This window comes from Serinus canaria, chromosome 17, assembly GCF_022539315.1.
Source record: "Serinus canaria isolate serCan28SL12 chromosome 17, serCan2020, whole genome shotgun sequence".
NCBI lineage: Eukaryota > Metazoa > Chordata > Aves > Passeriformes > Fringillidae > Serinus > Serinus canaria.
The window spans coordinates 105,739-133,638 of NC_066330.1; the positions used below are offsets into that span (position 1 = coordinate 105,739).

General features: G+C 36.6%; 2 protein-coding genes across 13 annotated transcripts in view; one reads left to right on the forward strand and one right to left on the reverse strand.

The window, feature by feature from the left end:
- RALGPS1 (Ral GEF with PH domain and SH3 binding motif 1) overlaps positions 1-27,900 on the reverse strand; it is a 79,010-nt gene that overhangs the window by 41,081 nt on the left and 10,029 nt on the right. For 9 of the 10 annotated variants that reach the window (XR_003945071.2, XM_050981006.1, XM_030230682.2 and 6 more), the window contains 4 exons: positions 25,140-25,223; positions 24,562-24,651; positions 22,859-22,951; positions 20,896-21,022 (listed from right to left, as the gene is read on the reverse strand). Coding sequence is in view for 9 of the 10 variants with exons in the window: in XM_050981006.1 (XP_050836963.1) it covers positions 20,896-21,022; positions 22,859-22,951; positions 24,562-24,651; positions 25,140-25,223 (394 nt within the window). In the remaining variant the exon portion in view is untranslated. The remainder of the gene's footprint in view (positions 1-20,895; positions 21,023-22,858; positions 22,952-24,561; positions 24,652-25,139; positions 25,224-27,900) is intronic. The other variant, XM_030230683.2, reaches the window with a different exon arrangement.
- Positions 1,442-27,512, forward strand: ANGPTL2 (angiopoietin like 2). Of its 3 annotated transcripts, none has more exons than XR_001991128.3 (6): positions 1,442-1,806; positions 8,877-9,733; positions 14,044-14,237; positions 14,479-14,749; positions 19,973-20,179; positions 27,033-27,512. XR_001991128.3 is itself a non-coding variant. In XM_018917536.3 (6 exons), the coding sequence occupies exons 2-5, from the start codon at positions 8,926-8,928 to the stop codon at positions 20,062-20,064; spliced, it is 1,365 nt and encodes a 454-aa protein (XP_018773081.2). In that variant the 5' UTR covers positions 1,442-1,806; positions 8,877-8,925; the 3' UTR covers positions 20,065-20,100; positions 27,033-27,512. The 3 variants fall into 3 exon arrangements, 2 of the variants coding, with proteins under 2 accessions (XP_018773081.2, XP_009091556.2); XM_018917536.3 differs by having other exon boundaries at positions 19,973-20,100; XM_009093308.4 differs by lacking the exons at positions 19,973-20,179; positions 27,033-27,512 and adding an exon at positions 15,257-16,842 and having other exon boundaries at positions 1,457-1,806.

Genomic DNA, 27,900 nt, shown 5'->3' on the forward strand with positions numbered 1-27,900 from the left:
CAGCTTTTTCAGTATAAAACTGGTACAGTATAAAACTCAAAAAGCTTTGGGCTGCTTTAAGCAGTCCCAAGCATCCAGACTATGCTCCTAACTAGCACTGAAATGGCCATTCCATGCAGTGGTCCTTTCTCTTTAGAATAGAAAGGAATAAGCTTCTGAATTAAAATAGAAAATAATTAACATAACAATAGTAAGATGAAGGAATCACAGGCCATACAGGGAAGGTACAAAAAACTTAGAAAGCTTAAGGCATATTGAATTGATAGTGTAATACAGTTAGACATGGGGCTTTTTCTGACATTCACTTTTATGATAGAAATAATTTGTCATTATAAAAACAACTACCTGTTCATGTTTTAACTTGAACAGAACTGGTTTAAATACAGTATCTTTAAACCTCTTTGCCCTCTGGTTAACTCAAGCGCCCTCCTATTGGTTTCCTCCAATTCTACTAAACTGGAAAAACAAAAAACCCAAAATATCTTCAAAACTGCCTGACAAATTACAAACAAGCCCATTATTACAACGTGACAATGGTTTCTAATGATGTCAGTGACATACGGGTGAGTGAAACAACCATCTGGTCTCCTAAACTGTAATAAAAAAAGCCATTTTTATGGTGCAAAGTTTCACTTTTAATTTGCTAATTTCTTTGCAGGATTCCCAGCAAGTTATAAAGGCAGATTTTAAATTCATTCATTCTTTCATTCGACAATTTTTTAAAACACAGAGCTAATAGCTAATAACCAAAAACGTTCATTTCTCTGTGAAACAGAGAGTTTCAAAATAGCAAATTTTTAGAGGTTCTAGGAAAATTGCAGGAATTTTCACCACTCAAATAAGAAACAGGCTTTAGATTACCAGGACAAGTATGAAGAATCATTCTAAATGCACGGATGTTCAGCCAAATAATGAATTCCCAATCTGCATTAGAATGTTTTAAGAGCTTGCTTGAATTTGGACAATTTCATTGTCCATTATTTCTGCTTTCGAGCTGTTGCCTGACAAAGATGGCCTAGGAAGTACTAAGCAAGGAGCCCCTCAGCGCTGCACAGAGCTAGCCCGCTGGCTCCGCTGGCGCCCGCCCGAGTGCCTGGGATGAACATCCATCTCTGCATCCCTGAGCACGCCGTGACGAGATCCGAAGGCAGGAAGTGCCCCCCCGGCCCCCGACATTTTGGGGCCGAGTGCCGTCCAGTTACCCACCCTCACTGCCCTTCATCTAACAGAGCGGACCCGCATTCCTCGCGGTCTCCCCAGTTTCCCCTTAACCCCGTTGTTCAGCGTTGTTTGGCGGCTGCACCTCGGCCTCCGGCGAGGCCGGTACCGCGGCGCGGGCGGGGAGGGCTCGGCCGGGGCGGCCGAAGCACGAAGCTCCTCCCGGCAGCCCCACTGCCGCGGCGGCCCGGGGGCGGAGGCAGCTCGCCCGTCCAACCAGCGCCCGGCAGCTCGCCGCTGCTTTGCCTTCTCTCCCCCTTTCCCGGCCAGGACAAGCCTGCCACAAAGAGCAGGGGTTCAAATGAGGCAGCTGCGGGCTGCCTGAAGGGACGGCCGGGAGCGCCGAGCGCCCCGGGGGAACGTACCGCTTCCTACGCGGGGCGCAGCCCAGAACGGTCTTGAGCAAGAAAAACGCAGAAGAGGAAAAGAACTGCAGAACGGGCAGAGAATCCCCAGCACGTCCCGTCTGGTCCCGGCACGGCACACGCGGACTGCGGGTCGCCGAGGCGATGTCAGCGCGGTCGGGCCGCGGCCGCAGCTGCTGACGGGAGCGGCCGAGGAGCGCAGCGCAGAAGCCGAGCAGCCGCGGTAAGGACGGGCAGCGCCGGGGCTCCGTGCGCGCGGCTCCGAGCTCCCGCGGCACGGAGCCACCCAGCCAATGCAAGCTTATCAGAGTAGGACTGCTCCCTAGGATAATGCAGCAAGCCTGCTTTTTGACTTCAAAAGAACAAAAAATACCCCTGAGCTCAAAAAACAATCCGTCACATATTAAAATAAAAGTTGTAAAGTTAGCTGAGGCATTATGTGCCAGGCATTGAAAGCCTAGGTATTATTTTCAAGAGTACGATTTTAGTTTAAAAAATTATCTTATTTTGCGCGTAACTTTGATCTTCACATTTCCTTAAACTTGCCATCCAAAAATTTTTCTAGGACATAATATTTTCTAAAGGACTACTGTCTTAAAAATTATGAAACCTCCATTCAGTCTTTTTTACATTCATGTCTGATTAGGGAGATACAAAACTTTCTGATACTTAAACAGTCTATAAAGTAAATAGTTGAAGTATTTCACAAAAACTTAATTTAAAAAAGAAACTAGCATTTATGAGTACATTCATGTAGGCATCAAACTATTACACGGTCTAACTGCTATTTTTTCATAGGTAAAATGAGTCACATTTATTAAAATATGAATATCTTTAAAGGCTGGACAATGTGCATGCACACTTATGAGCACACACAGTATGAGCACTTTCTGGTAGTGATTGGATTAAGTGAAAATAAGGTGAGGCCACTGTTAAGGGAAGCAACAACAAAAGCAGTGCTTTCTTTCAGTAATTACATTCCACATCTATGACAGAACTTTAGTAAAGCACAAAGAACAATCCATAAACAACTAAAATTCTTGGTAATCAAGAAGAAAATTTGTACTTCTTGTAACTAAAGTTTTTGCCAAAACTTGAAGAAAGTTACATGGCAACAAAAGATACATAAACTTCTGCAGATTCTTGCAGCAACTGATAGTATTTCAAAACAAAAGTTCTCCAAGACCTCATGAAGACACTCTTGTTCTGATGTGTTGCTTAATCATCCAATCCCCATTAGAAAAAGTATTACCTTTTAAGAAAACTGAACTGGTGCTTGAACTAAAATTTCAGTTTTAAGTGGGCAGAAAATCTCACAAGGGAACGTATTCTAACACAAGTATCTTAAAGGAATTAATTGGTTAATGCCAGTGTGGCACTTTTTACACTGGAAGTAACTAGTGGTAAAACTGCAAAGGGGATTCCCCCCGTAAGTTTGGAGTTAAATTTTTCAATTCAGTTTAGTATCATGTTTTCATAACTAGCACTGCATGCTACTATGTGTCAGCTCTTTCCTATGTATTTACTTTAAAACTTAGAGCCCAGCTTTAAAGTTTTTTTTTAATACATGTGGTCTACATATTACTGTGCTGTATTTTCACTGTGAATTGCTGTTTCCTTTAACAAAACAAAGCAAAAAAAATCACTATCTTGGTTTTTCACAGCAATACTTTTCATGTAAAAGTTAAGATGTGAGTTTATTCTAGAAGAAACCCTGAAGCAGTGGAAGTCCCTCCTCTTAGAAAAGAGCAAACTTCACATTAAGTTTGAAGATTACCTTTGAGAGGTAAAAATTGACAGGATAATTTAACATAATTCCATGGAAGAAAACATGTGAAGGAGTAAAAAACAGAGCATGAGCCCCAAGAGGAGGGACATGGAGTAGGAAAGCAAACAGATTCAAAAAATTCATACTTGTCTGTCTTATCACAATGGTGTTGTGAAATCCAGATCATATTACTGGCTTGGTGCCTGGAACATGCCAGCTAACTGTAAGTCCACAAACACTGGCTATCAAAGGATTCTGTAGAAGCAAAAACCTAAGATTTGTTAAAAAAAAAAGCAAAACCAAGCCTTCTGATCTTTTCATAGCAGGATTTTACATTTACAACACCATTGTTTCATTTGCTTTTATAATGCCATAAAAATGTAAAACTGCACTAATATAAAAATACCTTTCATTATCAAAGATGAAAATATTAAACAATGAAGATGTGTTGCTAGCTGTTCATGTTTCTTCTTTAGAATGCACAGCTATCAAATTATGTATAAATTCACAATAAAATACAGCAGTTTATCTTCTAGAGAATAAATGCTGTCTTAGCTAACACTATGCCTTTTGAGAACATGCCTTCCTTTATATGCCTCAGTGCCTGAGGACTCTGCACAGAAGATGGCATATCAGAGGTAAAGAGGAAAAGATAGCCCACCAAATGGACTCCTGGCCTCATTTCATTAAAAATGACCAGCACAAAAAACAGTGATTAACAGTGGTTTAGCATAGCTGAATGAGCTCATTTGTATTTATGGTATCATTTTTTCTTCATAGTCAAAGCAACCATTTTAGAAAATACGAGTGCTATGCAAAAGTGTGTGTGTATTACCCTTTTTATATATGTGTTTTTCACCTATCTGGGTATTCTAAAAGGCTCTGATGTGTGAGAGTAATTACAGTGCATTCAGTTCTGGTACACTGGATGTACATGAGCTCTTTAACAATCCAGCCTCTAGCCTGTAAGCCCTTCCTCAGTCAGAGCAATTTGTAGAGATGGAAATAAATGCTGAGTGTTGGACCTTGCCTATCCACTCTTCAATTAAATGGAAGTCACCTATTACAAAAAAACCCCAACCCACACCACTAAAATAAAACCGTATACAGAAAATTGAGTGAAATACTAAAAGAAATAACCCCCACAATCCTGAAATTAACTTCTAAGGGAGCCTTTTTAGGGAGACTGAGTGACAATGATTATTGTAAAAACAACAGTTGTTATCCCTAAGATGCAATTACTTAAATGGAGAATCCTGCTTTAGTAGAATCCTGAACATTCCACTTAAGAGCAAGTCACATAGGAAACCTATTGCATCACCTTGTTATAGCCCAGTAAACTGCTAATGCCTCCTTAGTTCCTCAGCTGCAGCATACAAGCCACTAAAAATTTTTCCTAACTTGTTAAAGTTTGCTGTTGTCTGCTTCATATACCAGGCTCTCCCTATCAGTTCCACAAACCAAATGGGTAGTGTTTTTTCTTATCTTTGCAGTAAACTCAACTATACTGCAATCCAAATAGCTACTCAAGTCCCCAGAAATGCTCTTGTTGTAAGATCTGAGTTTTAGCACAGAAAATTGCCATGTATCATGTGTTCAAAAGCTGCCTGTCCATGGATCAATGCATCACCATGTCACACCGATGTTTCTCTGGCTTTGTTACAGTTTACTATACATAGAAATACAAAAGCAGCAGCAAGAAGCAATTCTATTACTTTTACCCACTGGGATTTGAGAAACAGGGAAAACAAAAAATATTTGGCCTCAATAAAAAGTGAAATATACTGCCAAGTAGGGTAGACATACAAAAAACTGAAGTACATCTGCACTAGGGCAAGTTTGCCCCAACTCAGTTGCTATGAAAAGTGCTTTTACGAGTATGTGTCCTGAACAGCCAGAATCTAGAAATAATGAAATTACTTCAATTTGAAGTAATTTCATTATTACTTCAATTTGAGGTAACCAAAATAATTACTTTTTAAGTGTGCTTCATTCATCTGTATGCTTGTGTGTTAAAGTTTTGCCAGTATGCATGAGGATAAGAGACAAACAATGCTGTATTTCCAGTAATTAAGAAAATTTCCCTCAAACCTGCTAGCATGATTTTAGATTGAAAAGTCTACAGCTGTCCAAGTGTAATTTTGCACTGGGAACAAATATGGCCCTAGTGATACAGTTTCCACCCAGTCCCCTGCAAAAGAGCTACTGGCAGAGGGCAAGGGGAAGGGAGCCAGAGAAACAGGAAGAACTGTGTGATCAGCAAGCAACAGCAGCAGTCAAGTACAAGGAGTATCAGCAATTACAGGGCACAGGAAAAAACTGGAAGTTACTGTCCTAGACGTCAGATATGATCCTCCTCTCACCTGGGAAGGAATTCTAATGTCCTAAGAATCTGATTCTACTACTCAAAAACGTATTAAAAAAGCACTAAATCCTTTCTTAAAATTGTTTCTCTGGCTTCCTCCCCTACTTTCTCTGTTCCAGAAAGCTTTTTTTTTGTCCTTGAAAGATTAATCATTGAGAGTTGCTCAAATGACGAAATTGTGAACTTCATTTTAATCCAACTGCAGAAAGGAAGGAATGCCATTTATTCATGTAGTCCTTCCCAGTATGCAACAAATGGGCCTCATTCTAAACACTTTTTTTTTTTTAACCAAACAAGTACAAACAGTAAGAGACTTACAAAATTATCACATACAGACTGCAGGAAGGAGGACAGGAGATGACGTATGATTCTTGTTTCTGTTTGTACTGGGGCATTCTCTAACCAATGTCACTTTCTTTCCACTGATTTTTCTTATAAGAAGAACATCTTAGAAAAGGTGACATGCAGGCAGGATCATGACAGAGAAACATTTCAGGACAGTAATTATGCTGATGTCATTCACTGGTGGCCTGCCATCTGCAACCACTGGTCAAACCCCAGAAAAGGCTTCCTAGAGAGGAGTCACTCACATGGTCAGGCCGTGGGACTAGATGATCATTAAGATGATATGTTATAATGAGGCTGATGAACTCTGGCCCATTATTTTCTTACACAGTTCTTAAAAAAATCAGGAGAAAAATCTGTTCCATGTTGCTCTTTCTTCAGCTCAAAAAAGTATGGGCACCCCAAAGCCATACTCAAAGCAGAGAGATGCTGATATGAGATGCTGTAACAGACAGAAGTGAACTGAGGGAAAAAAGAGCTTCTTTTCACTGGTCACAATAAGTACAGGTTTAGAGGGGGGAAAAGAGGATATTAGAATTCCAACAGCAAAATAAAACTATTTTACCTATATGTAAGAGGCATTTGCAAAACCAGTCATCTGTGCAGGAACACGAGGCCTGGAAAACTGCCAGGTTTTCCAAGTGTGACCTGCTGTGCAAATGCTGATTATGCAAGTTAAAGCTGTCTGGGGTGAATTTATGTTCCCTATTTTCCAAGACTCCAAACAGCATTGCTTTACTTACAGAAACGATGTCAAACTCCAGATTTTCATCTGACATGTTTTCAAGATTTTGAAAAGTTCTGTACAGCACAACTCCTTTCTACTTGCAAAATACAAATGAGTTTATTCCAAATAAGAAACTGAGGCAGAAGTATATAACCAAAAAATTTAAGAAGGATTAAGTCCTACTCACTTTGTTTGCATCTTTTGTAGAAACATCTATTATTTCACAAAAACAGAAAAATACAAATAACAACCATATCTCTTCTCAGTATGAATAATAAAGGATGCATATCCAGCATTAGGTTGACATTAAAAAAAAAAAAAAAACAACAACCCAAAAAAACCTCTTAAAAGTCAGCAGCTGCCTAGAATCATAAAACAGTTTAGACTGGATGGGACCTTATCTTCATCTTACAGAGCAAGTCTAGTTTCAACATTAGATCAGACTTCTCATAGCCTTACCTAAATCAAAACTTCATGTATTTTCAGGAATGGAGATTCTAGCACCAATCTGGGTGACTGCTTCAGTCCTCAGTCACCCTCACAATGAAGTTCATTTTTTTAATAAAACCCATTTTTTTCCTGAGGTAATTTGTATCCGCCATGTACTTTTACCAGGCACTTCCAAAAGGAATTTATCTTCTTTACAAACACCCATTAAGTAGCTGAACATGTCTTTCTTTACCTTCTCACCTGGAGGCTACACAAACCTCTCTCTTCCTACTACTCTTCATTCATCATATCTGCCAGCCTCCAGCTAGCCATGCTGGTGTACTCAGCTGGACTCACTCCAGTTTCTCACTGTTACTATCACCATTTCATATAATTTTAAAAAATTATTGTACCAAAGATGACCAAACAGTAATGTGATAGATACTTAAATACTGAATGATTATTCCATGAGAAATACTTTACAAGCAAAGAAAAACACTATGGCAACAGTACCTTGGTTAAAACGTATCTGTCTTTATACACTGAAAAAATTCCATACTGCATTTTTCATTTGTTTTATTTAAGAAAACTAGGTTGCATGCACACATGAGCATTAAAAAATCAACAATGAAAATGTTTAAGAAATACATGACATCAAAGTGCTGATCAAGTAGCTGATAAGAGAGTGGTTTGTGACAGGGTATTTCTGGCAGCAGTGACAATGCTAAGACTATATTTCCATGTCTACTGTTGCCCACAAAGTTCTGGTATTGATTTATTTTTTGAGAGATTTTGAAGGCCTCAGCTGTCCACCTTGGATATGAATCTGCATGGAGAACTAAGTTGGGCAATTTCACCAAAGGGCAACTGTTGCAGTATGCCAGTAGACACTACCAGCTGATTTAAATCACCAAGCACATAGGCAGCTATTTTTCCCCTTTCAAGAAGGGACTCTGAAGTGAGATGACTAGGCTGAGTGTAGAGACACTGTCTCCAGTGAGACTCACAGTAAATGCTTCAGTTGTAAATTCTACTAGTCTAGAAAAAGAACAGATTTTACTGCCTGTAATATCTGAGTAGTAGAGTTTTTAACATGCAGTTATTAAGGACCAATGTAAAGTAAGTTCTTCCTTTTTTTTTTAAGCAATTCAATACTGCTGAATAAAGCAAAATTGTTACACATCACCTAAGCTGTATGTCTTGCAATGTATATGCAGTTCTAAAATACTGCAAATTAACAGTTTGATATTTTTAGAACTTTTAGCAGCATTAATACATATATTGACTTATGTTTACATTTAAAGGTTGTATTTGTAACTGTAAAAAATTGAAAGTGTAATTAATATTTAAATGAAAACGCCAGTCGTGGAAACTTTTGTGGTATTTGTCTGGAAGAAAGGACTCTTAAAATCCCTGTATTTATTGCTTAGTTTCTTATGGTTTTTGGCAGGCTTTAGATGAACTAGCAACTAGTAACTACAGTTCTGACCATAGAAAGATACAACTACTCCCCATGATGTCCCATTTAATCAACACAAGTTGATGCTGGACCTCATTTGTACAGTTACTATGTACCGTTTTCTAAGTTTTAGAAGAGATGATAATTTGTAAATGCACACCGATTTCCTACTCATTACTGTTAAATTTATTTTAAAACAGATTTTACGAAATTCTTTGCAGAAGAATATTTGACTGGAACTAGAGGATCATGATGACAAGAAGATTCATCTGTTTAATACTAGTAACTGTTGTGGGAGTTACTACAAGTGAAACGCAGGAATTTGAAGGCAATGACAAGGAAAAAGCTCAAGAATTCATTTATATGAATAGATATAAGCGTTCCAGTGACACACAGGACAAATGCACTTACACCTTTATTGTACCTCAGCAGAGAGTGACAGGTGCCATTTGTGTTAATTCTAAGGAGCCTGAAGTTCTGCTTGAAAACAGGGTAAATAAACAAGAATTACAGTTACTTAACAATGAACTTCTTAAACAAAAGAGACAAATAGAAACTCTCCAGCAATTGGTAGAGGTGGATGGTGGAATTGTTAATGAAGTTAAACTCTTAAGAAAAGAGAGCAGAAATATGAATTCTCGTGTCACACAACTCTACATGCAACTATTACATGAAATTATCCGAAAACGTGATAACGCCTTAGAACTTTCTCAACTTGAAAATAAGATTTTGAACCAAACTGCAGACATGCTGCAGCTTGCAAACAAATACAAAGACTTAGAGCACAAGTATCAGCATTTGATGTCAATTGCCAATAATCAGACAATAATAATTGCCCAGCTGGAAGAACACTGTCAAAGAATGCCATCCATAAAGCCACTGCCACAAACTCCACAACCACCAATTAAAGTGTATCAGCCTCCTACTTACAATCGCATTAATAACCAGATATCTACTAATGAGATTCAAAGTGATCAGAACTTAAAGGTTCTGCCACCTACTTTACCAACCATGCCTGCAGTTACTAGTATTCCAACTTCAACTGATAAACCATCTGGTAAGTAATATCATCGATACATTTACATTAGTTTATGCTAATATGCAGTGGGCAACATTTTAATTGTAATATCAAAAATACAGTCAGAATTTATTTTGCTAGTGAATTTTACATACATGCTGTAGTAGAAAAACAGAAAGAAAGCAAAAAAAACCCTGTGAATGTCTAAGACACACTAGCCTCACATATTTTTCTCATGTTACTTTGCTAAGACAAACCCATCATATCTTTTACATGTATGAGATAAAGGACTTTCAGAAAAATCTTACAATTCAAGTCATCTAAATTTTATTTACCTTTGCTCAAACTGTACTGCTACAATTCATGACATATGAAGGAGTTTGACACTGTGTAATATGAAATTATTACCATTTTTTTGATCTAGCATCTGATAATGTGTTTGTGTAATTAAAAAAGGAGTAAGTATCTGCTCTGTCCCTTAAATGGGGCACTTGTGCTGTAGACAGGAACAAAAGGAAGTAAGTGGTGGAAGAGTAACAGGATATTATACAGCCCTTATTAAGAGTCTTAGGAGTTCTGCCACAAGCATGATTTCATGATGTGAAGTCACATTAGAGATCAACTGATCTAAGTGATAACAAAATAAAAGATAAAGAACTCCGTTTCACCTATGGTCCCACATTCCAAAAAAAAAAACCCCAAACCCAAACCAGTTCTGGTACCTGTTCAGTGCTCTTCCCTGTGCGGACAACACATACCTTCCTTAGAAAAAAGATTGAGAGTCACACATCTCTGAACTCAGAGCTGACAGAAATAGAGTAATGCAGGGGAACTGCATTACTCTCAATATATTGAGAGTAATACACTCAATCTATTTCATGGCTATTTGCAAAATATTCCAAAGGACATCAACAAACTTTTAGGATTACCCAGTAATGCAACTGCCACATGTTCAAAACCAAACAACCCCTGTATTGTTTCTCCATGGAAATATTCAAAATGAAAGAAACTTGAGCAAGTAAGCACTGAGTCTTCTAAGTCTCGAAGTCTCTAAAACATTTTGCTACAAAGCAGTATTTTCACAGAATTGCCAAAGATAGTGCACCAAAGCCTGCATTGTGGCATGCAAAACCTCTGCCAGAAATATCATGATGCTGATGTACTATGTAAGGAAAAATTCTCAGAAGAAAATGAGGTCTACTACAACTCTTTTGGAGCAATAAACCACGGCCTCTCTAATAATTACATTTTTACTTCAATCTCAAAGTACGTTCAAGCTTGGATCAGTATTCCCCTATCTTTCTGGAAATGATATACCTTTCCCCTCCATTCCCTTACGCTCTTTGAAAACTTGTCAATTGGTCCTCCTTGTGCTTTCAAGTCCTTAGCTGAGGATTCACTATCAAAGAGCAGAACAGAAAAGTTTCTTCTGGTGCACAGTACTTTTGCTGATCTATCCTCATACGTTTTCCTGCTTTTGAAAAGTAATGTGCTCATTCCAAACCAGTTTGCAACCATGTAGAACTCCCAGATCTTCACCTGAGGAAATGCTGGTTATCCAGCAATTTTTCACATTGATCTCCAGAGGTTCCTCTGGCACAATTCTAAGATAGATTTCACATCTGTTTTTTCTCCCTGGATCACATCACTTATCAGAAAAAAAGTTTCACGTTACTTCTGCACAAATTGATTATAATAGTCTCTCATTTCTCCCTTGCAGCTTTTTACTTGTTCAAGCGAGTTTCCAACCACTGAAGTTCAGCTAATTAAGCTTTTATTTCTAGGGTGTCCTCCTTCCACCCTCCTCATGTTTCTTTTCAGTCAAGAAACATTTAATACCTTTTCAGCATCCTCCAGAATGTTCTCCATTCACAAACCACATCTCAAACTAAACCCCTCCTTAAAATTAATGCCGTAAATGATGCTTTAGTCAGATGTCTGGAGGGAACTAGAAAAAGCCCGCAAAAAGATACCTATAAACAACATCCTGCAAAACAAACAAAACCCACCACCACAACTGCCCAGCCAGTGGGGAAAATCCACCCATACTTTATCCAGTCTTTTCCATATTATGTGTTGAGTTCTCCACCTTATCCAAAGCTCGTGGCTGTACTAACCACCTGATCACAGCCAACCTGTGCAATGAAAACAGGAAAGAAATACAAGAAAAATAATAAATGTCTTCTGTTAATCTCTTGAAAGTCTCCCTTTCTCAAAAAGCAGTAGACCAATATTCTCTCTATCACAGACTTACAACAGTCTTACTAGTCTCAGTAGCTTCACTATTAACTTTGTTCATACTGTTTGTTTTCTGGTTGTGGTTTTTTTGTTGGGGTTTTTTTGGTAGATGCCCCATTCCTGGAAGTGTCAAAGACCAGGCTGGATGAGGCTTGGAGCAACCCAGTCTAGCGGAAGATGTTCATGCCTGTGGAAAGGAGGCAGAATGAAACAAACTTTAAGATCCCTTCCAACCCAAGTCTTTCTGTGATTCTACAACTCCCTAGAGATAGTTTTATCAAAACTACCTACCTTAAGAGTCAGGGTGCTCTTGCTTTTTCAAGGTAAAACACCCTAGTTAAAATTTTGAGAAGTTACTATCTGACAAAAAAAGCACTTGTCATGAAAAAGTAGTAGCAAATTCTACTTTGACATACTTCTAATAGTTGATCCTAAGTCACTTTCAGAAAAAAGATTCATGTGGAGTAGAGCACTGCTGCCGTGTGCCATAAAAAAACCTGCAAGATTAGAACGGTGTGAATACTACATTGCATACTGCTATATTTTTTTTTACACAGACAAGGTCAAAGCTGTTTGACTATTTTAGAAATTCTTCAATAATGACTTCCTTTTTTATTTTTAGTCAGTGCTACTACACATTGTGATAAAATAAATCAGAGCAATTTAAATTATTAGTGCTCATTAACATTTTTTTCTTACCTCTCATAATGAGCCATGCAATGGTGTGACAAGAGCATTTATCTATATATGCTCAATCTATATCTTAACTGCCAGAAATCTGAACAGTTAGCCCCAAAAGAAATGGAGAAGGGGCTTATAAGCACAGCTCCAGGTGCAGTCTCTGATTATGACTGAGGCAACAAGAACACAGCACAAAGAACAGAGATTTGGACTGCCTCTTTGTACACTGAGTTGCTGATTAAAATAGTTGAAAATACCATAACCTCATTGTTTTAATTTCCAAAACACTGAGATTATTTCTATAAAATTAATTTATTTCTAACGCATTTGCAGAGTACCATTAGTAGTGTCGGACAATAAATTATGAAAAACCATAGTACTGAAATAATTTAAACCAGAAATTACTCTTGACAGCAGTATATGCTTCAGTAAGGCTCCTAGTCAGAAGATCTGATAAGCCTTACTCCTTCAGTGGGCAGGGAGAATCAATCCAGGGGCTCTAATCTCTAATCCTGAGGATTCTTGTTGACTTAACTATTCTGCTGAGGAAGTAAAGCACCTGGGGGAGTCTATCTGCAGATATCAATCAACACAGACTATAAATCATTTATAGCTGAAATAATTTATATCGGAATATCTGAATTATTTATATCTGAAATAATTTATTTCTGAATATCTCAGATTCATTAAAACAGAATGTATCTTACCACTGGAGAAAATTTATTGAAAAAACAGGAATATAAGGTACTTTCAAAAAGCATAAGCTTTTTATAGACTCTATTGAGCTGAAGGAAAAAAATGCATTCTCCTTCTGAAAACAAGACTCTGTTAACTGCACTTTCTGTGAATTCAAAGTATATTAAGAGTCCTCTCACTTATATAAAGTTTCTCTCACAAGCACCCTACGTTTAAAAGAAATAAAATCTTAATTTCTATGGTATGTCGTAATTTATTAAGGTGGCAGCAGTAAGACCTACAGCCTGAATTTATGTTGTTGCTTCCATGGTTAATGCCTATGCCAGTGACATTTCTGGCGATCTAAAAAGCCGAATTTCTCAAAGGCAGAATCGAGGTCAAATTTACGGTTTTGTTTTCTAAAGGAAATTCTTCTTTATCTATGGAGTCATTCATATTTAGTTTCTTCAAATATCTAATTAATGGTAAAAATACCAGTGCAGCTTCCTTAAAATTGTTTTTTTTCAAAATCTACCTTTATCAGTAATTCATTGTGAAATGTTCCAGAAATAAAGTTACAATAAATGGATTTGTTTGAAAACGCTTGGTGGATACTCGTCCTTTAATAAGAGGAAAAACAAATATGCTATTCAGTGAAACCAAACCAGTATAAAAAGCTACCAACTCAAATACTGCCCTGCTTAAAGGAAATGCTCAGTGGTGGTTTGATGCAGAGCCTTTCTGTTTTGACACAGGGCCCTGGAGAGACTGTCTACAAGCATTAGAAGACGGCCATGACACAAGCTCCATCTATCTTGTAAAACCAGAAAACACAAACCAGCTTATGCAGGTCTGGTGTGACCAACGGCACGACCCCGGTGGCTGGACTGTCATTCAGAGACGGCTGGACGGCTCTGTCAACTTTTTCAGGAACTGGGAAACATACAAGGTTAGGACAAGAGAGCCGATTAATGTTTTCCACGCTCTAGAACTTACTGATAAAGTTAATTTAAAGGGTGGTTTTAGAGTCTGGCCAAGAGCCTACTTGAAAAAGAACTTGTGTGTTTACCCTTCCAGAAGAGGAAGTCTCTGTAAAATAAGTTACTGCAGTTTTCTACTTAATAATACACTCAGATTTACTACTAACAGAGATGCAGGATATTAACATGCTTCTCTTGCTTCCTTTACAGCAAGGATTTGGTAATATAGATGGAGAATATTGGCTTGGATTAGAAAACATTTATTGGTTAACAAATCAAGGCAACTACAAATTGCTCATAACAATGGAAGACTGGTCAGGTCGAAAAGTGTTTGCTGAGTATGCCAGCTTCAGACTGGAGCCAGAGAGTGAGTACTACAAGCTGAGACTGGGACGCTACAATGGCAACGCGGGAGATTCTTTCACTTGGCACAACGGCAAACAGTTCACCACGCTAGACCGGGACCACGACGTATATACAGGTAGGAGGTCCCTCTCAGCTGCCTTGCCATTTCTGCCTTTACATCACTGCCCCGGTCTTTTTTTATCTCTTTCTTTTGAAAAATGAAAAATACTTACGGTCATACACACACACACACAAAGAAAATTGCACTTACAAAGGGATTTGCCAATTAGTACCTTATGATACAAACTGATGTGTCAACCCTTATACATACTAACACCAAAATTAAAAGTTTTTACGCTAGACAAGGGTCTGTAAAATACGCTATGGAAGGTTATTTGAGACAGCAACATCCACTGATTTTCAGGCAGGAGAAAGTAACAAAAAGGATTCTGTCTGTAGAACCTAACTACTTATCTGGTTCACTTAGGCTTGTATCCTGTACCACAGGATAGCTACATTTTAAACATACAGTTACTAAAAAAAGGCCAGAACAACCAACCAATCCACCAATGAAATATTGTGCTTTGCTTGCTTCAAGATTTTTCTTTTACTTCTCAGCCTGAACGGGAGCTTTCTTTTGCAGGTAACTGTGCTCATTACCAGAAGGGAGGATGGTGGTACAATGCATGTGCTCACTCAAATCTCAATGGAGTCTGGTATCGTGGAGGACACTACCGCAGTCGATACCAGGATGGTGTTTACTGGGCTGAATTCCGGGGAGGATCATATTCACTAAAGAGAGTTGTTATGATGATAAGACCTAACCCTAACACATTTCACTGAAATAACTCTTCTCTTGGTTTGCTTTGTTTTTCTAAAAATCACATAAAGCTATGATTTTATTACCTGAAATTATCTTTTCAGAAATGAGGAATGTAAGATACTGTACATTTATTGATAAGGTATGAGGGCTTGTATATTATATTTTCAAGAATCATCCCTGGAAAAAGAGCTGAAGAAAAGGAACTGTAATAACATTCAGAACACCTCTTGGTTCTATTAGAACTTGCAGTTTAGATGAAAAACTGTAGATAAACTTCCTGGTTTTTATTCCCTGTAAATTAAGTTTGAATGATAAAAATATTGCCACCACATTTAAGTATTTTTGTATGTTATGTATAAATATTCTCAAATACAGGAAAAATTACATACTGTACAGCAAGAGTTTTATTATTATTATTGTTATTATAAGCAATATTTGACACAGGAATCATATCCTTTGAACTATGTAGCTGGTATATGTACATTAGTGTGATGATTATGTAATCTTTGTTAACTACCATGAATAAAGTTAGCAGTGTATAATTCTGTTTTGAGAGCAGATACTCAAACCGTTTTTGTCCTGATAAATCTGGCCTTTTCCCTTCACTATGTGCATTTAAATAATCTGCTCCTATAAAAGTTCACCATTAATTAAAATATTTTAGATTAAAAACATTAATTATTTCTTACCAAAATGAAGTAGCTACTTGCATATGGAAATTAATCCAGATTTATAATAGGTATTATGTGCTCTATAGCCAACATGTTATACTACACAACTGTTAGGGTATTTTATACCTGACTTCAGTGATTATCTGCTGTGTAGCCTCTATAATCAGAAATGGCTGGATTTAAATTAAAGGGTCTATCCAACTTTGCAGGCAAATGATGGATACCAATTTATAAGCTACTTAATAACCTTAGCCTTTAGATAAGAAAATATATAGAGAACTTATCCATAGCAAAAAAGTTATTTTAAACATATTTCACAATTATTGCTGTCAAATTATCAAACAGATTTACTCATTTATATTTAGAGGTTGGTCACACTTATGAAATACAGACTGCCGTAATTCCAGTATTCTTCTGATATCGGTTTCTATAACAGATTGTTAACACACCCATTACAAACAAACTACTAGAAAAAAAAATACAAGTTAAAGAATGCATAGAGGAGGCAGAGTGAAAGCCTCTAGAAGTTCAACATATTTTTTGGTCAGCTTGTATGACACTGAGTGTTTGTGCATGTGTGTTTGCATACTTTTCCCTTATTACCTCATCACATCTTTACCACAGTATGATGTATGACGTAGCATATGCTGTATATAACTGAAAGCAGGGTTTTTAATATATTAGATTACCCCTGTAATATTGTAACCCTTAATAAAGTACCAGATGTTATTTTGACATGTTGAGATTTTATCTTCTTGTAGTTCAGATTACTACACAATAGTCTGCCTCTGATTCAAACAAACTCTGATATGCAACCACTGTTGACATGTGTGAAGTGTTGAAATATTGCAACATAAAAAAGCAAAACAGTTTTCAGCTGAAAAAAACACAGAATTTTCACACAGCCCAAGGAGGAACAACTTTTTGACACCCACATTTTTCAAACAGATTCAAGCTTTATCTTCCATTGGGTTATCTACTGAATTCTGGGAAAGATCTGTATTTTAGATTAGAATTATTAAATGCACCTACTGGCCCTAAAGCCTGGCTGCAGTACTCTTACAACTAGTAGCATTTAAGGCTACTTCATGCTTGGCTTGAGGAAAGAACACAGAAGTTCAGGTATCCATTGTGCAGATCTCAAGAATGAGGCATTTCCTAGAAAAGCTATTACAGTTGCTCTTCTGTAGCTGAAGATATGGCTGGAAATACATTTTATAGTGTACACTCAAAATAGGCTTTAAGCCTATGTTAAAGCTGACAGTCTTTTGTTAAAATAATTATATTTCTTAACCTTTTTACCTAAAAGGTGAGTCATTTACCTAGATACTGATCCATATAATTAAAAACGATAATGCACAGAAGCTGGTCCATGATTACCTGGAGATATCACATGTGAGAACAGAACTTATTAATTTTTTACATAAAATTTGCATAAAATAATTTTAAACACAGAGTCTGGCACATCAAAAATAATTAAACATCAGGGATTTAGAACGTATACTGTGAAGTTATTAGCAAGTACATTGGTAGTTATTCACTATGCTTATTTTTTTAAAAAATACACACAACAGAACTCAGTTTGCACTAGGTCCACCTACTGTAGTAGATGACATTACTACAAACCGTGAAAGGCCTTAGTTTTTCCCATTTCCCTAATTATTTCCAAAGGTTTCAATTACATTACTTCATTGCTCCCCAAATGTACATCTTTGGCAACCCTACAGTCTAAAAATCCCATACCATACACTTTCCTATTATTAGCAAAAGCACATTAGGTGACTTTATACAAGAGAGAATTGCAGCCCTACGGAGAAGATTACTAGCAATTGCAATTCTCCTGTAAACCTCCATTTCAAGCAGTGCCATTGCTCTTCTGAATTTTTGAAATATCTCTACCTTTTTCAGAAGAGTTAAGAAGATGCTGTCAAACTAATACATCATCTGTGTATCAGGAATGAAACAGTGGGGCTCCACCTACAGCATTTAGACAAAAGGCTGTCACAAGATTGATGTAACCTGAGAAGACAAATAGTTATTCTTTTGTGTACACATTTCCAAAGAATTCCTTCCTGAAACTGTTCAATTATCGTTCGAAGTTTTCATAATTACCCCCAGTTATATTCCAAGTGGAAAAGAAGCAAACAGTGCAACAAATCTACAGATTATAAGATCATACCCAACTTTCTTTGTTCTGTGACGTACAGAGACAATCTAAAAGATCACCAGCAGTGAAGACAACAAAACACTGTAACTAGCAATTACAGCCATGAATTTTCAAAACAACGTGACTGCTATTTTTTCTTAAATCACACTGTGGCTAAACACTTCCAACATTCCACATCACAGCCTTGCCAATCTCATGATTTGGTTGTTTGGTTTTTTTTCTCTCTCTCGCTTTTTAAAATTGAAAGACCTGTCTGAAAACAAAACAACTGTTGCATGTTTAACAGGTACTTTTAAACATAGTATTAGCCTCTCATAGCCTGAGTTTGGAAACAAAACAGCAGCTGTCTCCTGTATTCATCTGGTTACACAAAATGTCCAACTGCACCTCTCAGAATGCAGGGAAAGCCTTACTTTACAAGAAGAGCAACACTGCCTAGTCTTTGCCATCAGAAGGGAGAGGGTCTCTCACATATGAAACAAGATGCAACAAATGCAGGAGAATTCAAAGTCTCAAGGAGACTGGCTAAAGACCAGCAGGAATATCAGACTCAAGCATGTAACTCAATTGGATTAGGAAGGAAACATGCAGATTTTTTCCTTTCATTACCCAAGTCCTTTATTAGGCTTGTAACACACATGTTCATTTCAGAAATATTTTAAATATTGTATAAAAGTGGCTTGGAGTGATTTTGTAATAACTGGGTAGTATTAAAATATTTCTTACACAAGGCTGTATGCTAATTATATCAACCAGAGTAACTGGAAAACTTCAGTGGCATTTTTAATTTCCCAGTTCGTCCTCCAGCTCATATCAAACAATCTCAGGCTTCCACAGATGAAATAAGAACCATTGTCTCACAATGAAGTAACTTTCTTGCAGTGAGACAAAAGGCTCTACACCACAAAACAGGATCCCCAAGAACTCTGCAAATCCTCATACCTGGTCATTCTCAATTCAGTTGTTTTATATTTAGTAGTTACTCCTAAAATCATCTGTTGGTCTATCTGTTCATTTACACAGAGTAAAGAAGCTGTTGTGGAAGTAATGCTGTCTTCCTTGAGAAGACATTTATTCACTGAAGCAAGTATCAATTGAATGTTCTCTTTTTATAACCTAAATATTCATTCAAATCTGAAATTATTTACAAAGCAGTTTCAGTAACTCACACCAAGCTTTCAATACAGTTTTAAAAGTATGGCCATTAGGAATGGTCATCAAATTTCTTAAATAAGAACTATTTTAGATAAGCAGTGCTGATTGTTTTCCACAGCAAGCTGTACTAGGACTCATGCTGCTTGACCTATTCGTAAGTGATGTGAAAACGGGAATTGACAGAAACAAAAATCTGCTAATGATATATATTAACTGAGAGAAGCAAAGAGAAGGGTAGACTGATAGGAATCATGGAAGGACTTATTAGACAAACTGCTTGCCAGTAAAACAGAAGATGAAAATCTACAGACAGTGTCACATACAAGGGGAAAACAAAGAATCCTGACTTTCCACACAAAACAAGAGCAAACCAGTGCCAATAAAGACATAATCTTAGCATTACCAACAGTTCATGCTTGCTACTCTGTGATTGCTACTAAACTTTTAAGTAGCTGAATGTCAGAAATTATTAAGTAGAGCACAAAAAGCTTCCTGAAGTAACTGTATAAAATCTAACCTGCATTTCTATCTTGAATTTTGCAGGCAGTACACTTAATGTGCACCCTCTTCCCCTAGAAAAAGGATACAGGACTGAAATGGTGCCCAGGCAAGTTGTCAAGGATGCCAAGGCATGATCAAGTAATCCAAGGACTCTTCCTTTTGGAAGAGAGGTAATTGAAGATTTACTGTGAAGGCAACAGATAATGACTGAAGTCCATAATGACAGCCTCAAGCTGTCTAAGGAACCAGGTAGGGTTTATCTAGTGAAGGTAAAAATTACCATGTTCAATTCAAGCAAAAGAATGTGGTACTGGACAGAGTTGAAGAAATTCTGCTAGCTGGGTGTTGTGCATGCAAGTTCATGTGTGCTTAAAGCAAGAGTGCAAGTGTTCACAGAAGATAAATCTACTGAGGCATTAGGGGCTACCAATACAGATCGCAATTCTGGCCCAGGAAGGCTAAGCAGAATTCTTGAGCTCTTGTTATCCAGGATCACCAATTTAAAAACATTTATTCTTTTTAGCTGCAGCTTAGCATCTGACTAAATCACTAATAAAGCCTGAAAATAGTTCATTATATTGGACTACTTTATTGACAATAACCTTTATGCAAAAATATTTCCAGGTGAAATACTGACCAAAAAACCAATTCATCAAATGGCTACTTGGTGCACGTCACAAAAGAAAAGGAGGCAATATCAAGACTGGACAGCATTTTAATTGCAGGTCTCCCTTTTAATACATTTTCACATTGAATTACACATATATTTATTCAGCACCTGAGGGAAAAACTCCTTCCAAAAGTATGTAAACATATGTATAGCCCAAAAATCTCAACCTGACCTAATTTTTCCAAATATGAAATGTCGTGAACCATTCTTCTACATAAAGGGTTCCTCAGGTGCACAACATCAGCACTCACCTGTCAATGAGCGAGAGATAAATAAGGTAATTGTTCACACTCACCTAAATATGGAATCGTAGGAACCATTTTTAAGCTTCTGATGTACTCTCGTGTCCTTTTATAATTATCTTCCTTAGACAGTAAATAGTCTAACTTCTCAAAGGTGGTCTTGTCTTTCCGATTCAAAAGCTACAGAGAAAATGGAGATCGTAAAATTTTCAAAGACAAATCCACATAAAACTAACAGTCAATAACTAGTTGAATTGCCCAGAATAAAGGAGAGCATAGTCTAGTCAGGATAAAATTTATCATCATCATGCAAAGCAGCACAATGTTTGAAAACATGCTACCTGTTTTTAAAAAGGCCATTTAGTGCAGGTCCTAAGCTATGAAAAAACATAACCACTATATCTGACTAATTTGCCAGTGATTCTCATATTGCTAGGTAAGTTTTGAATAGCCTCAGAAATATTATATTTTTAGAGGAAAAGTATGTTATAATACAGTCACCAACATTCCCACAACTTAGCAGAGTTGCTAAAAATCCTCTAAACTTAGGAGTACAAACAGCAACGGAAGATGCTCTAAATAAATGCAAAATGTGCCACTTCAATAGTACCTTATTAAAAGTATGACAAAACTTTTCAGAAAAAAGTATATGTAAAGTAAATTATTGTGATATTAAATGCATATTTTCTATTTATTAGACTTATTGCAGAAATCTAAAAAAACATTTAGGAATGCAAAACTCCTAATCACAGGGGGCGGAAAAGTAAACACAAAATACACAACTGTAGCTATAAGAACACATTTTCTGTTTCATCTGTTTTAAGAAACGCCACAATATTTTTAAGATGGTCTTAAAAGCCAATTGAGTTGGGAGTGAGTGGAGAATTAGGGCACTGTACATTGGCTTCTTGCATGTGTCCTTTCTGACAACAGACAGCTGCTCCACAGCACGTTCTTTCATACACCTTTTACACTGGAAAATCCCAGATCTTGTACTGCCTAGCTTTTAAGTCTAGTTAATAAAAAAATAACATAGAAAGGATAGAAATAAATATATCGAAATAATTTTGCTGTTTTCTTTTTAGCAGCACTGAGAATTGCTTGAGGCCCTGCCACTGCAAAGTATTGTATTTTTGAACTACTGTGCCTACAAGGGCCTGGCACCTCTTTATGTCTAAGTCAAATTAGACACATACTTCCTTTCACACATAAGCAATTCTCCCTATTTATTTCCAGCTTCACTGAGATGCTCAAAATCAGGCACTTTTTTATTAGATTATAACCTTATTCTGAGCAATTAAATCATAAAATAGTTGCAAGCATTTTAAAAGCTTGATAAACCTTTCCAAGACTTAAGGTCTGAACTATAAGACTTATAAGGTCTGAAGAGTCAATATGATCCATGGTGTGTGGAAGGGATGAGAGTTACCCAAACCTTTGTATAGTTAGACATTACACGGAGTAGAAATAACCTATAATTGTGGACTCCTCTCTAACGAAATATTTAAATTTACTCTAAGTTTGGGTAAGAAATTCTACCTTCCAGAGATGGAGTTTCTGAAAATAGAATTATCAATGCTTTTAATTTCTAAAATAAATAAAAACTGAAATGCATCACACAATAATCACAAAATTAATGCTTGCATATTTTTAACATTCCTTTTTCTTTCCTTTTAAGTAATGTATTAAATGATACGCTATGTTTTGGATAAGGGGACACTGATACACGTTCTGTACAAGGGTGTTCTAAGATTACTTATCAACAGAAGTCTTCTTGAGCATACAACCAGTGGCTTCTAGAACACACAGGGAAACAGGAAATTTACAGGAAAATAGATGCAGCCAAAACTCTATTTTTCACAAAACATGTAACAGACCACCACTGTAGCTTCTGCTACAGTACCACAAAAACAAGAACAAAAAAGCGCATTCTTCCAGAGTTTACAATATGATAAATTCCAAAGAACCTCAGAATTCAAACAAGACAGAAGGGACAAGGGTCAAGGCAACACTTACAGCCCAAGTTTTGGTCAGCCTGAAGATAGGTGCACTCTGCAGTGCTGACACCACAGACATAAGAGAATGAAGATTGTTCAGTTCTAAAAGCTTCTGAAAAAAGGGAATAATAGCTTTTAGCACACTGGAAAGGGAAGCAGGATTAATTAATTTAAAAGTTGCATTATTAAACCATTATTTTTTCATTAATAAAATACAAGGTTTTCATCTATGACTGCAGACAAAATACTATTCCAATGCTGTCATGTGCAAGATTCTTTAGACCACTTTAAAAGTTGCTACTTTTACAAGTATACCCATCAATATAATAGGCACTTCAGTTTTGGGAATACAAACAGTACTTGATTTCAGTTTGTTATTTTCTAAGGTGATTCCTTTGGGAACAGAAAATAGGGAAAAAGTATCTGATGCATTTTTCTTGAAAAAAGTAATGTAATTTCAGAAATCAAATATTTCATCAAGCAAAAACATTACACAAAGATGCTGACAACCCTCTCAGAATTAACACAACTTTTACCTTTGTAATCTGTTTCATAGGAAAAATTTACCTCACTTCAATGTATTTTGAATTTACTCTGTGTGTTGACAATTACTCAAAACACACTGATCTCAGGCAGACAATACTTTGGAATAAAGCTGTCAAGATGATAATGCTTGCTACAACAAGCATAAAAATGTAAAACAGAAAAATGAGAACTGTGTCACATAGCTTCTTTGTAAAGCTTAGCAAGAGGCTGGATTCCTCCTTGACTGATCCATTTACTCACTGCTCAGAAGCATTCAAGGAAGATCTGGACTTTATGGAGGCAAAAGGAGGAAAAGTAAAAAAGCAAGAGAAGGAAAGAGGGCAGTGTTCCCCCTCGTGCAGGCTTAAAAAAAACCCAAACACCACAACTCTTATTTCTAAGAACAACCTAGGACCTCCAAGTCGAACATTCTCCTATTACTTGGACTATTTTTTTGTGCCAGTAACTTACTCAGATAAATTTTCTTCTAAAAGTAAAAAACTACTAAGTAAATTGATTGGAAAGATGCACAATACGAAAATTGTTTTGTACTACATGGAAAATATTATTTTAATTACCCAAACACATATGCAGTTTCACACATACAAAATTCACGCTTGGGACTTTGATCCAAGTGCTGTGACTCAGGGTCACATAAAACAGAATGAATGCAGGTTGTGAAAGAGATAAATATTTTAAAATTTGTTTGTTATAAAGTTAAGAGTAAAATGCAGTGTTTAAATTCAATAAAATAACTGAGCTTTAACAGCAGTGCTTTATACCAGCAACTACATATTGCAAGCAGGAATATAAGTCTCACAATAGCTATTTTAGAAGCAAGGAATTTCTTTCCATAAAAGTTAAATTTGAAAATGGTGGGAGACAAAAACCAGAACCATTTACAACCACACTTGATGCTGTCAACACACAATTAGCCACCAACAACCCAAACCACTTTTAAACTTGGTAGGTAGAGGTACAAGATGAGTCACACTGAACTGGGTAGGTTCATCTAACCAAGTAGAAAAGAACAGTTCTCGTTCCTTTCCTTTATCTTAATCATGTAGTACAACATAACAGATGTACTAAAACAGAATTGTTACCCTCTGCAATCCAACAAGGGCTCAGAGGAGTAGTGCAGAAACAAACACAAAGGAATTAAGGTTTTAAATGATAGAGTAAGAAATCTGCACTTACTTTAGCTATTTTCACAAAGTGGCTCAGTATTTCTGCCCTTATTTTTAAGGTCTGTGCTGTTAATATTTCTCGTACAACCCAAAAACTGACCTATAAAGTAAACACATACAACTGTAATTTATTTTTAAAAAATGGACTTTATTAGTCTATTAGATGAAACATTTACAAACTCTCACAATGCTCCAGGATGAAAACAGGGTAAGGAAAGAAAAGATTTCCGATCCCATGAATTCTCATCTGTATCACTGCAATTGCCCTGAAGCATTACCAGCATAAGAGGTAAAGAAGTGAGACAACACCAAGATAACTGAATGAGCAAGTGGAACCCAGGAAAAGAAAAAAAAAGCAAATGTTGCACCATAGCAAAACAAATCAGGAACTAATAATTAGGAACAAGTGGTCTAGAGGAACAACAGGAAAATGTGGACAAAGCAATTGAAAACAGGAGCTGTAATTTAAAAATCTTAATCCTCATTTGGAAAAATAGGTTTTAATTCACATGAGTAGTTCCATTTAACTTTATACTCAAAGACAACTGTCAAACAGTACCTGTTCATGACAGTAATCAAATTATATACCTGGTTAAACCTCCTAGTAAAGGCAACAATATTTGGAGCGAGGGTGTGTTTTTCTTTCTTATTCCATCCACAGCTGGCTAGTTCCTAGGAAACACATTTAAAAATTGCCTTAAAAAACAGAAATTAGTTCTCCTTAACACTAAATCTAAATCATTCTTCTGTTTTGAGAACCACAAGTCTCAATTTCAATCAAAATGTTGTTCAACTTTCCAAAAGTACACTACTATTTTATACACCTTTATATGAAATGGCAAAGAGAATTCTGCCTCTGAAAAGCACTTTGTAACGCTGATCAGTGGAACACACTCTATCTGTACATGCCTGTGTGAGCAGCAGGAAAAGCACTTCCAGCTCCAAACACATTTTGAATGCCCATCTCCAGCACTTAAAACTTCTGCAGATAAAAATGCCACTTTGCATCTGTCAGGACACAGATTCTCCACATGAAAAGTCCATGCCTGGTCTTATGATACTAGAAATCATATGTTTATGTGGGGAAAAAAAACCCCTCAGACATTCTACAAGAGACAGCAAAACTTATCTTTGTCAGAAAAGTGGAAGAGATCAGTAACCTAAGGATATCAAGCGGTTGCAAGAGGGCTACTGAGTAACAATGGAAAATCCTGTGTATGGCAAAATCATTTGACTAGGTTTAAATTCAGACTGAATAGGAAGGTTGATAAAAGAGAGTGATTCAAAATACCCTGCTGATTTTTTTATACTGCTACAATATACCGTGTTTGAGAATTATACTTCATCTTTTTCTTTTTTTTCTTTTTTTTGTATGGAGGGATGCTGGTGGTTTCCTCAGTGCACACAGTCACAGGAAACATTCCCATCAAGTGTGAAAAACCCTGAAATTTGTGGAGATTGCAATTTCAGGACTTGAAAAAAAAATCTAAATAAAGTCACATGGAAATCTAAAATGTAAGCATAATTATTTCTGCTGGAGAACAAAGAACTGTTAACAAGACATCCTCTTTCTAAACTCTGCAAAGTAAAATGCAGATGTGTTTCTTGTGATAGCTGTTGAAGAGCAGGAAAAAGCCCCAGCAAATACCACACCTAAAGGATGTTTGTGTGTTTGAGATAAGACTTAGCAACCAAAACTCTAAAATCTTAGGTATTTCCATCCATGCATAAAGTCATGTTAAAATAATAAAACCTTAAATTTCGACTAGAAAATGTTAACTTATCTAATAGCAAGGGGCAGTTTCATGACAAATACACAGACTATTTCTTGCTTTAAAACCTAGTCCTACAGTTGGCAGAATTTCAGGATAGAAACAGTTGCTTATTTTTGGCAAACAAATTATATTTATGATTCCAATAAAATGAAAATGAGAAAGCACAATTAACAATTCATAGTTCATGGTAACTGCTACATATTCAAAGATCTATATTCTAGCAGAAGCTGCAAATACAATAGCTTTCCTTCTGACCACTCTTCAGTGAGTTACATCTACTTGCCAGAGTAGCACTTCAGGAAATTTCATTTCCAAAAGGCAAAATGAAGCAATTACAAAGGAAAAGAAGAACAGCAAGTCAGTTGTTCTGGGATTTTTTTTTTTGCTATAAAATTCTATGGCACAGGTTTCATAGCAACTAAAGTAAATGCAAAATTTGCTTTAAAAATGAACATCTATAGTTTTGTATTTTGTTTTTTAGTTCATTTGTCTCCTCAGAGTATGACACCAACTCTGCTTTTGGCAAAGGCAGTTGGAATTTAAAAACCCCTCTGTTTTGTTCTGATATTTGTCTAAAGAAAACCTCCTCACAGAAAAATATCTATGTATCAATTTGTACATATTGAAAATTTTTTGCTAGCAGATTTTTCTATGGGCATTGCTAATTTATTATTGCATTATTTGTTTGCCATTTTCTTCCCCACAGGAAAGAAAATTCTTCCCAGCTGCCTGGAGCACACAAGTAATTTCAGAAGCATCAAGGAATTTTCAGCTATAAAATTGTCTTGGTGTTCTTGGGGGAAAAAAATATCTGACCGGAAGGATAGACAACAGATAGACAAATTTTTTTATTTCCTTCCTATATTTTCTCAAAATAGAAGTCTGCTAATCTCTCTGAACTATTGTAATAAATGATGACTTGTTTTGTAAGTGACCTAATTAGGTGGCTAGAGCTTCCACTAAAAACCTAAACTTGACTGCCCCTACTGATGTTGTCAGAAATTCAGTTCTGCTGACATTACGGGGGAGCATGGGCTGCCCTTCATATGACCATGATATTCCAACCTTAGGACAAGAAGACAACAAGCCACAATGAATACATGGTCTTATATTCAAAACACCTGAAGCAGGAGTCACGTGATTCTTGTACCTTTTGCAGTAAATAAATTTATCACATTTTTATGCAGATTTGTCAGAATATGACAAATTTATTCTTTGTTTATTCTTCCTTTCTCAAGTTCATACTACTGATTTTCAAATGTCTTTGTTAACTTCGCTTTTCCTCAACAGGCCTCAGGTTTCCTTATGTGTCTTTCTTAAAAGGCTAAAATCTTAAAAGACAATAATACACTAACATTTAAGGGTTTGGGCTGATTTAATTCCAGCATTTATTATTCTGAATCTTAGAAACTGTACAAATTAAGAACCTTATAAAGCAGTTGATGCAGTCTAAAATTGAGATTATAGCCAGAGACAGGAGTCAAAAGTCTGAAATCAGATATGAATTGAAAAGCAGCAGAAGAAGGGAGAATAGAGAAATTTTGCACTTGATAAACTTATCCTGAAGAAACACT

Bases quoted from the DNA above. Each gene is read 5' to 3' on its own strand.
- ANGPTL2 (XM_009093308.4), top strand. From the start codon at position 8,926: ATGATGACAAGAAGATTCATCTGTTTAATACTAGTAACTGTTGTGGGA. The intron at 9,734-14,043 runs GTAAGTAATATC...GTTTTGACACAG, and splicing joins TTCAACTGATAAACCATCTG to GGCCCTGGAGAGACTGTCTA. The intron at 14,750-15,256 runs GTAGGAGGTCCC...TTTCTTTTGCAG, and splicing joins GGACCACGACGTATATACAG to GTAACTGTGCTCATTACCAG.